The 10673-nt window shown below is 44.1% G+C and overlaps 1 protein-coding gene across 3 annotated transcripts; it reads right to left on the bottom strand.

The window, feature by feature from the left end:
• Positions 1-160: 160 nt before the first annotated feature.
• ifi35 (interferon-induced protein 35) lies at positions 161-9040 on the bottom strand. Of its 3 annotated transcripts, none has more exons than XM_088623290.1 (10): positions 8930-9040; positions 7948-8009; positions 6840-6935; positions 5775-5933; positions 5097-5213; positions 4589-4730; positions 3975-4081; positions 3022-3208; positions 1919-2025; positions 161-1391 (listed from the first exon to the last, which is right to left on the bottom strand). In XM_088623290.1, the coding sequence occupies exons 2-10, from the start codon at positions 7957-7959 to the stop codon at positions 1191-1193; spliced, it is 1128 nt and encodes a 375-aa protein (XP_088479416.1). In that variant the 5' UTR covers positions 7960-8009; positions 8930-9040; the 3' UTR covers positions 161-1190. The 3 variants fall into 3 exon arrangements, with proteins under 3 accessions (XP_088479416.1, XP_088479417.1, XP_088479418.1); XM_088623291.1 differs by having other exon boundaries at positions 8923-9005; XM_088623292.1 differs by lacking the exon at positions 8930-9040 and adding an exon at positions 8741-8808.
• Between the last annotated feature and the right edge of the window lie 1633 nt (positions 9041-10673).

Here is a 10673-nt window from a genome sequence, read left to right as displayed (position 1 = left end):
AGACCCCTAACAAGCTCCTTCATGTGCCTCGCTGAGGCCTGGCTGGAGAAGACCGCGTTTTACCCACCACAGAGCCGACAGAAAATAGTTTGATTTCAGTTTTCAGTTTTTGTGGAGACTTTGACAGAACCTTTTGCAAAAACAGTGACAAGAACACAAATTTCAGAAAATTAGAACATCTTTTTTTAATATTTTTCATACTCCTATAAGTCCCAGACTTTGCACTAGATTACAATGTCAAATAATCTTAGATATTGGTTACAAATTTTGTTCATAGGTTTTGAAATCCAAAGAATTGCAAAGATAATCAATTCTACAAGATATAAACAAAAACAAGAAACCTTTCTGTTTAGATTTGTTGTTTTTTTCAGGACACCGTTAGATTCAGATGAATAGCACCGAATGCTCAAAATGTCTGAAGCACAGTGAAGATAACAGAACAGTTCTTTTAAAAGGCCAGTAATCCCACCCTAAAATCTTTAAAAAATGTAAATTAAGTCATTTTCATTCCTATCCATTAAGTTGTTCCTTTTATTAACTGCAATAGACACCTACATACGTAGATGTCACAATAAAGGTAGTAAAAACACTAAAATTATATGCAGGGGCCAGTCCCTCATATGAATGGTGGAGATCAATACTGTACATACAAACACATTATAATTCAATAACATTACACAGATTCCGGTATACTGGAATAAACTCCTGATCGCCTTCACTGCCTCACCTTCCCTTCACTTCCCTCGCCTCCTGGCTCGGCCCTGGTGAAATATTACCACAATAAATCTACATGGTCATGTCCCCGCGACACTCGGCTTGATTAAAATAACTCGGACGAGGTGTTCTGGCTCGCAGGGAAGTCGAGCGTCGAGAGCTGAGTTAAGGTTGTACCACGCTCTTCCTCTGCCCTACACGTTATTTCCCCTTGCTTTCCTCCCGCCCTCCTGTAGTTATCACCCCCACTCTGGCGACGCGGTGGTAAGCGTGTTGCCTCGGCTTCGCGCAGTATTGAACTGGGGAAAAGTGTGGATTTCTGATAACTCCTTGCGCTGATGCCCAAGTAAAGAAGCGTCCGACCCCACCGAGCAAGGGACCAAACCAGGGGAAAGTCGTGCAAAAAGTGGGGATGCTACCAGGTAAATTTACCCCCCGTTAATATCTCAGGGGCGTGGCGCCGGCGGCCCCGCGGCTCATGCGCTCTCGGGGCTGTCCTCCTCGAAGACGGCCAGCGCCGTCTTGCCCCGGGGGCTGTAGAGGAAGGCGTCCACCTCGCCGCCCCCGTTGCTGCTCTTCTGGAAGTGGATCTCCAGGTTGTCCTGCATGTTGTCCTCCTCCATGATGTTCGGGATGCCCACCAGCTGCACGGTCCTCCGGGACTCCGACACCCGAGTCTGGGGTTGAGGGGAATACGGGACAGGGGTTAACCACAACAGCAGCCCCCCCAGGGACCAGTGCACAGATCTTTTTAAGACAACAGTAATTATTTCATAACTCTGGAGGCCTCTCGCAATGGCCCTGTCTGGCATTTCGTACACATGCTGACTTGCACAGATTGAATATTAACAGCATTATCAGCTGTGCTGGCAGCCTGCTTTATACCTTACTCATCTCGATAATATAAGACATTGCTGCTCTGGAGTCACTACAGAAAAGGGCAGATACATTCTTGGGCTTAACTCACACAGGCTAACATGTCATGGTTCTAGTCTTGAAAAGAGAAAAACTACCACGAGGTTGAAACTGATAACCCTCGTTTCCTTCTGAAAAGGGCTAAATGAGCTCAGATCAATTAACTACCAGCTAATTTAAGCCAGATGGACCAAACGACCTCCTGTCATTTGTGATCTTTCTGAGACTCTTTAACTTCAGTAACTCAACTCCGCCCCCAGAAACACACGATTCTTGTTCAGCTCGATACCTGCAAGTCTATGATCTTTCCGTTCAGGAAAGGAGTCACCCTCAGACGATACTTTTTACCGAGCAGCTCCACAGTGTGGTTCTCCATGTCAGTCAGGCGTTTTGCAACTGGAAGGTAAAGAGGGCAGGAGAAAGAGGGGAAATGTCTGTGTTGAAGACAAAGGATGATGAGTCTTTGCTTCAATAGTCCTGAAGGGTAGCAGAGTTTAGCTACTGACAAATGTGAAGTAAGTGAATGGTTTGTTTTCTGTTTGTTCCTTTGGAGCGTAAACAAAAACTCGGGAAGTTCGTTGGATTCCCGATTTCCTTCCATCCATCCATTTTCTAACCACTTTATCCAATTCAGGGTCGCGAGGGAGCCAGAGATTATCCTGGCAAGCAACTGGCGACGTGCCGGAAGCACCCTGGATGGGACGCCAGTCCATCAAGGGGCACGTACAATCACACCAGGGCCAGTTTTCCCAGAAGCTAATTAACCCACCAGGTGTGGACTGTGTGAGGAAACCGGAGCACCCGGAGTAAACCCATACAAACATTGGGGAGAACATATAAACTCCACACAGACAGCTCCCCAGGAAATAAAGCCAGGGCCCCAACTACTGCTAACCACTGTGCCACCATGCCACCTACTGATTTTCCTTCCAATTGATATAATTATTTGCTTAATCGGACAAAATAATGTGGTGGGTGATTGCAATTATACATAGGGAACCAGCAGATATGTAATTATTTCGCATTGAGGCTGACCTGGAAAGATTCCTGGGTAATTCTTTGAGCATCCCTTAATAACTGACACTAAACAATTGATTCACATATTATTGATGATGTCGTAAACAATTCTAAAAATGTATTACGTTCCGCTAACCCTGAGGTAAGAATCAGGGGTGTGATTTAGGCAGTGGTCAGAATTAGGGATAACTAGCACCCAATTAATCCACTGTACAGATTACCTTAACACTTTAGAAATATATTTCATTCATGAAGAATTTACAAATGGCATCTGCCACCGCTAATCTAAAGTGTTACAGGTTCTTACAATTCCCACCAGCAGACTCCCGCTCTGCCATCTCCTCCCCTCCCTCCCCAGCCATTCCTGTGACCTACTGGTGTCCTCCAGGAAAGTGATGACCACGGTTCCCGAGTCGTGCAGCAATTCCAAGGACTCCACCTCCCCGCCCCCGTTCCGGCTCTTGGAGAAGAAGAGCTCCAGCTTGTCCAGCAGGCGGCTCTCCTCCACGTCCTTGGGAAGGTTGGACACCAGGATCCGCCTGTTGGACACGTGCGTCTCCACCTGACACAGCAAGGGCACATGGTGCCGTCAGTCAGAGACACCGCTGGGGGCAGGCAGGGCTGGACAAACACGCTCTGACGGCAGAACAGCTGAACACAGGCGCTACAGAATAACTTATATTGTCTGTAAACCGTTAATTCCACACTGATAGACACTGATAACAACAACAACAACAACAACAACAACAACAACAACAACAACAACAACAACAATAATAATAATATCATCTTACACTTATATAGCAGTTTTCTGGACAACCCACTCAAAGTGCTTTACAGGTAATGGGGACTCCCCTCCACCACCACTGTGTACCCCCATCTCCATAATGCAAATAAGCCACAGTGCACCAGATGGGGATTTTAAGAGGTCATGATTGGTAGTTTTCAGGAGGTGATTTGGCCAGGACATCAGTGTTAACACCCCTACTCTTTACGAGAAACACCATGAGATTTTTAATGACCACAGAGAGTCAGGACCTCGGTTTGACATCTCATCTGAAGGACAGCACCTTTTTTTTTTACAGTGTAGGGTCCCCATCACTATACTGGAGCATTAGGACCCCCCACAGACCGCAGCATGAGCGCCCTCTACTGGTCTCACTAACACCTCTTCCAGCAGCAGCCTCAGCTTTCCCAGGAGGTCTCCTGTCCAGGTTCTGGCCAGGCTCACAGCTGCCGAGCTCCAGTGTGCTACCAGGTGTGAGCTGCAGGGTGACGATGCTGCTGGCGATGATGTTGGCCTAGGGAGTGTGGTGTTGATACAGTACCTCAATGTAGCTGGGCATCAGCAGCTGCACCGGCCTGGCCTCCAGCCTAATGGAGCACTCCCCTAGCTGGAGGTCATGGTAGTTCATGCTCAGGATCTTCTGTGCAACTAAGACAGACAAGAGTGATGATGATGTCATCCCATTTAGCAGTTTACAGAGCTCTGCTTCATAAACTAAAGGTTCCTAGCTGTCCATAGATCTTTGCTAGTGCATTACAAACAACTAATCCAAGAACTGTATTTTAGAACATCATGCAACTATATAAAAACATTTTGAACAAATCTGCCAGTTTGTGAAAAAAGCTAACCTTTCACCTACAAATTTGGTTTTCTCAGTCTTCCATATGTTGCCCAAAATGCTAATCTGTCAGCAGTGTTGAAGGAGAAATTGATATTTAAGCATTACTTTCATAAAGAAAGAAAGCAACACTGCTTGCTACCACATTTCCTCAATCCCAGCAGGATTCACATTCAGCAGACAAATCCTAAAGACTAGACCTAGATGTATTTCTCAAAGACAAATGTAACCTCCCAAATGTCTTTTAGTTCCACAATTGATCTAGCTCCCTGTATTTGTGGTGATCAGCAGTTAAGGGTTTCTTATTCAAGTCACACCTTCCTCATCCTCGAAGGTAATCAGTGCCGTCCCGCCTTCCATGGGGTACACAATTCGGGGGTTCATGTCAAAGCTGGAGGACCCCTCTTCACCTGTTGCTCCAGTGAAAACCACTTTTCTTTCAGGCACTGCAGTGGTCACCTGTAAGAATCGCAGCTCTGAAACATTAGGATGCAGAATAAGGAAACTACCTTCTCAGATTGTCTCAGGACACAGAACCAAGCTGGTGGTATCTCTACACTGAATATCTATCCATTTCTATGACCATGATGAAAATAATTATTTAATTTATACACAAGAGGAATTGATACAATGTTGTATTCCAGTAGGGTAAAGCCTGTGTGTTAACAAGTGTTAACCACATCAAAGGTATTTGGTCATTGTGCGCTCCCCTTTTTGTGTCCATTTCTGAATTTGACAGTGACTGAATGAGCCTTATCACACTTGCTCCCTTCTTTACCATGCTGTCAAGTTAAGCTGTGATTTAGCATGGCTGCACCAGTGTACCTGCGTCTCCTGTTTCAGCTGCTGGTTCATTTCATCCACATGTCTCAGCTCAGTCTGCAGCCTCTCAGCCTCTTCCTGAAGCTTTTGCTCCTCCAGCTGTAGCTCAGCCAGCTTCTCCTGTGAACCACAGAGCAGCTCCCCGTCAGCCTAAACCCTCCCCCCACACAGACACACGTACCCTCACACCAGCACAGTCTACTGCTCGTCATGAAAAAGGCCTTCTACTGTGACTTTCAGGACAGCGGAAATACGTAATGCACTTGAATCGTGAAAATTATTTTTCCTTTTTTATATCTTGGAATTGTCTGGAACAGACCATTTTTAATTAAACGTGGGACTGAGAACTCCTCCCACACAGGCAGCAGTCAGAGCCACACATCACCTCACAAGCTACAAGCCCTGTTCTGCAGGGACAGCTCAGCGCCGGGCACACTCACCCTCGCCGCTCAAGGTCCATGCAGCACTGCTGCACAATAGACTGAGGAACCTGTGGCTGAAACGAGCTCCGATAACTGAGCAGAGCTCAGGAGACTGGACAATAACATTAGAGGATCCCAGCTGGGCATTCGGGTGATGACACCGACTGGCAACACCCAGTGTTTTCACTGACCGGGCCACAGGGGATGTCCAGCTTCAGTTTTCTTTTAATTAGAAACACAGTCAACAGGAGGGTCAAACCTTGTCAGTATCAAGGGTCAGGGATCTTTCCACTTCTTCATCCTGACGTTGTTGCTTGAGTTTGACAGAACGCAACTTGAACTCTTCAGTCATCTGCTGCAGCTTGTCTCTATCATTCCGCAGGTCGTTCTGGTCTGTGATTATCTGGTCACAGATCTCCTTCACAGATGGACACAGAGACAAACAGACAGCAGGTCAGGGCTGCTGAACACATTCTACCCTGAATGACAATCAGCGCCGACAGTGAAGAGCAGGAATGGCTGACGAGTGAACCCAGAGCGGACAAATGTTCAGATGCAGCTCCCTTGAGATTGTAGCCAGACCGAGCTCTGTGAATACTATAAATTCTAAACAGGCACAACAAAATAAAAATAAAAAAAACACATACAAATATGATTAATAGTCAAATTGTGCTGAAATCTAATTGCATTTGTTTTGGTATAAAATCAGCTTATTCTTTCTCCATGTTGCACGTTCACTTGTTCTGCTAGAAGTGAACACCAGTGGCTGTAGCATGGAGTTGCGGGGTTTGGCATGAACTGTGCATCTAAGGTGAAAATGCTTTAAAAAATCAGTTACAGCACAATCCTTTAAGTCAATTCATGGATTTAATTACTATATATATACACAAGAGGTTACAGTAGAAAATATGTTTTTAAATGAGATCCAGAGATCAATCAGCTTCAAGTAACCAAACTAAATAGTCCAAATGTGCAAATACTTTTACAATCACACAGGCTTTATGGCTCCGGGTTTTTTTTCTTTATAAATACCAGTGCTGTCAAACAAAACAGAGAGTGCATGGCTGATTCTGTCCTGTCCAGTGCAAACTACATGACTGTGTGTTTAAAACTGAGAACAGGGGGCCCTTCTTCACCCCAAAGGCTGTGGGAGATCGGAACAATCTACACAGTGTTGTTAAAGCTGACACCTTTCAAGAAAAAGACATAAGAGACCCTCGGATCCATTCGCCACTAACTACCAAAGAGATGAATTGGGCAAAATGGCCACCTGGCCACCTTTGCTTGTAACTGTTCTGTATGTTTTGTCACAAACAGCACAAACCTTGTACTTTTCAATCTCCTTCCTGATGCTGTCCAGGGGGGATAACACAGAGCCATCAAGTCCCTGTGCTGTAGCTGTACTAACTAGGGAGAAGTCCTGTAAGACAGGCAGTAGAAAAGGTGTAGACCACTTTAACACAATACTGGTACTTACATGGAGATCTGTTAATGCGCTTTAGAAGCCCATTTGAGAAATCAGCTGGCACATCAGTTACTCTTTGCATGTCCCACGGCTACAAAATGCATGTAGTTTTCACCATGTTTTGTGAAAGAACAACATGCTTTACCCAAGTAAACTAGAATTTGTCAAATTTATTTTCAAGCATGTTTGTTAAAAAAGTAAGTTAACGGTGGCAGAGAAAACAAACTCATTTATGAACTGGAAGATACAATTATTTGTGCAACGCATTCGATACAGCTTTTCAAATGTAATACGAGCTTTAAGAAATATTCACCTAGTAGATGCCTATCAAACCCATTTTCCTGACATTCATTCAACTGGGGCACAACTATAAGGCAGATGGAGGCAGCCTCTGCTTACCTTGTATAGCTAGAAGTGACCAAACACTGTTTGATTGTCCATGCAATGAGAAATAGGTATCTGACTGCATTCTAAAGCTGTTCAAGCAGACAACTGGGCAATTTCAGGATGACGACAGTCCTGCAGCTTAACTAAAGACAGTGTAGCTGCTTGCCTATCTGCAATACCCATCAATGACCAGGGTGACACGGGAAAGTTATAAAGACTGTGAACACTGTTTTTAAATCTTTCTCTTTTTAGAACATTTTTGCATGCATGCCTATACCAGATATAGGGATCTTTAGGACAAGAGTCCTGCTTTTCCAGAAGCATCTAATGATGTTCTTAAACCAAAAACACAAAGTGACTCCCTATTCAAACAATTAGATCAATCAAAAAAACAAACAAACAGGGGAACTTTGGCTCCTGGGGACAGGGGTTGCAAGGTCCTGTTTTATGCTAGAACATTTCAGAGCTTTTTTAGGGTGAAGAAAATAAAAGAGGCTATTATAAGCCAAAATTAAAAGTGATTATTGTGACTTAATTCTTATGTATAATCAGCACAAAGAACTTTCTTTCCATACATTACCTCCTCAGACATTGCTGGGCAATGGGGATGTCCTACTTCTAGATGCTGGGACTATTTTAGGTCTGTGGACAGAACAGAAAGAACAGGCACTAATCGATCATCCTGTCAGAGCAAAGCAGGAGACACTACCTGTGCAATTTTGCCCCCCCTAACAGAGATACACTGAGACACCAGCTCTGCTTTGCTCCCATTTATAACAACTTGCATCCTCTGAGTGCAGGAACATTTCACTGCCTGAGCGTGGGTTAAGAGTCCTTCCTGCAGAGTTAACAGTATTATTTGCCTCTTTCAGCTGTGCAGGATAAAGTTCAAATTTACTGTATTGTACCTTAAATACCTTAAATTGCAACAGCCCTTTCTGTAATTATAAAGACCACTCTATTTTACTGTAACAGTTCTGTAATACTGTGGTTACACAGTACACCAGTCAGTGCAGCCAGATGCCTTTGCCCCACCTGCACTTCATGACGTTAATAAGGAACTGTAGACGCCTGTATACTATTACAGACTATCACAGAAATTTCGAGAAAGGCAGATTGATATAAAAAAACATTTAATTTGGACTAAATTCCTGTATCTTTCAGAGCTACTCTTCTGAAATCTGTATCCAGATTGTTACTCATTTAAAACGTTTGTCAGACTTCGATTTAAAGACTTCCGTTTCGACGCGTATAAACAGATAAAAGTATTTGATATACAGTATAAGGAAAAACAGCCATAGTTACAAAGTAAAACTTTTTCGCGATAACGTATTTTTTTATAATGACTTTCTCAACATATAAATAAAACATACAAGTAAACATGCTGTTTTCCTGCGTCATATACCACTCGTGAGTAGCTCCACCTTGTGCTAAATCACAGTTTAAAGACGCCCGTAAGAGACAACTGTTGTTTTATACTTTAGAACTCGATTCAAAGTTACAAGCCTAAGTTTTATTAATTTAAATTACAATTGAGGCACTTAAGCAAACGTACGACTCACGTCTCTGCCTGCTCGCCGTCCCGTTCTTCGTCCAGGAACAAGTATTATCCTTTCACTTTCGGTTTACTAAAAATGGCAGAGAAACTGAAAGAATCCACCGGCATTTTTTAAAAATTTGCTCGTGTTTTTAAAGCGGTCACTGCTGCTGCTGCGAAGCTTAAATTTAAAAACGTATTTTGCCATGATCCTTAAACGTCCTCAATAATAATTTTAAACCAAAACGGTATTATTCCAACACGCAAATGCCATGACTTTACTGTGAATGCTTTCTAATGCAGAAAAAAAACTTAAAAAATGTGCCTTTTATCAATATACTCCATTTAAACGTATATCTTACATGATGCAGTTCCAAAATACACTCAGTATCCCCATAATGTCCTTTGTTAATGTTACTTCGTCTGAGTTTAACACCCAAAGTGATTTACCAGCCTTTTCCAGTTACAAGCCTACAAAAGCCTCTTCCCTACGGCCGCCATAAGCTGCTTTACTGGTGGTGGCCGTTGAGAAGTTACAATGTCGATCGTGGCTTGGGTGTCAATGCCAGTTTAGGTCACTGACGGGCGAGGGAGCAGTTGTGTAATTGAGAGAGGGTGAATGTAATGGATGTTAAAGGATGCAGTGATACCCAAGGACAACCTCACAGTGATAGAACTCATGGCTCAATTCCTGAATTCAGAATATGGCCCAGGTTTTGCACAGTAGACACTCCCACACAGGACATGTTCTCCACCAGTTGATGCTGGACACTCCAATCCCATCATGGGCTGTCACAGTTATTAACCCTACACCCCTCTCGTCCCAAACATGCAGAAGATAACCCCACCAGCAACACTTCCAGACCCATGCAAAGTCTCAGGGTTGGCTTTAGGGTAACTTGATCAACATCTGGAATAGCTCTCCACAGCAATCTGACAGCCTCTGGGAGGCTGATATCTTGCCAACCATGGATGCCATTCTACAGCCACATATCATGGGAAAGCAGCCTTGGATGATTGAGGCACATGTGGTATTTCAAGGTTTCACCCATCATTTTGTTCTCTTCTTTTGCTGAAGCCTGTAATCCCTTGGTACAAGTCACTAATGAAAGACCACATTTAGTACTCCGTTTTTTAGGAGTTTTTGTATGCTCTTCACATACTGCTCCCCTCCCACCACCAATGTGGAGCCCCACCTGGCCGATGCCAGGATCAACTATAAAAACAAAAACCATGAAATGTGAAACCCAACTCGTGCACTATGGAAACTCGCCAGCACAGCAAAATTATTTTACAAAAAAATGTGCTTGCATGCAATACAGTGCTTTTCCATCCCAAAGGACTTTACACATCGAAGCGACAAATTTCATCCACCTCTGAAGTGCAGCACACAGCTGGCCTAAGCATAATTACCTGAATGTGCCAGCAGCCCCAACAAACAAACCAGGCAGTGAAGTAAACTACATTTAAGAGTGAAAAACAGGAAGGGTAGATTATACAAACCCAGATTGAATTTGAGCCAGGAGACCAGGGTTAACAGATGGGGCGGAGTGGTGGCACTGTGGCTCAGGATCTGTGCCTGTGGCTGGAAGGTTGCCAGTTCCAATCCTGTGGCCAGCAGAGGAATCCTACTCCGTTGGGCCCCTGAGCAAAGCCCTTCACCCCAACTTCTCCAGGGGCGCCGTATAAATGGCTGACCCTACACCCCTGTGTGTTTCATGGAGAGCAAGCTGGGGTATGTGAAAAGAAATTCCTAATGCAAGAAATTG

The sequence above is a fragment of the Lepisosteus platostomus genome, chromosome 28 (genome assembly GCF_059453375.1).
Source record: "Lepisosteus platostomus isolate fLepPlt1 chromosome 28, fLepPlt1.hap1, whole genome shotgun sequence".
Lineage (NCBI taxonomy): Eukaryota > Metazoa > Chordata > Actinopteri > Semionotiformes > Lepisosteidae > Lepisosteus > Lepisosteus platostomus.
Note: the sequence above shows the minus strand (reverse complement) of the source record. Positions and strands in the feature narration are given on the sequence as shown.

What these genes read in the sequence shown, in the direction of transcription:
- ifi35 (XM_088623290.1), bottom strand. An exon ending in TACCTTCGAGGATGAGGAAG is followed by an intron (nt 4,082 to 4,588) that starts GTGTGACTTGAA and finishes TGTCTGTCTTAG; the next exon opens with TTGCACAGAAGATCCTGAGC. An exon ending in TGATGCCCAGCTACATTGAG is followed by an intron (nt 3,209 to 3,974) that starts GTACTGTATCAA and finishes TTGCTGTGTCAG; the next exon opens with GTGGAGACGCACGTGTCCAA.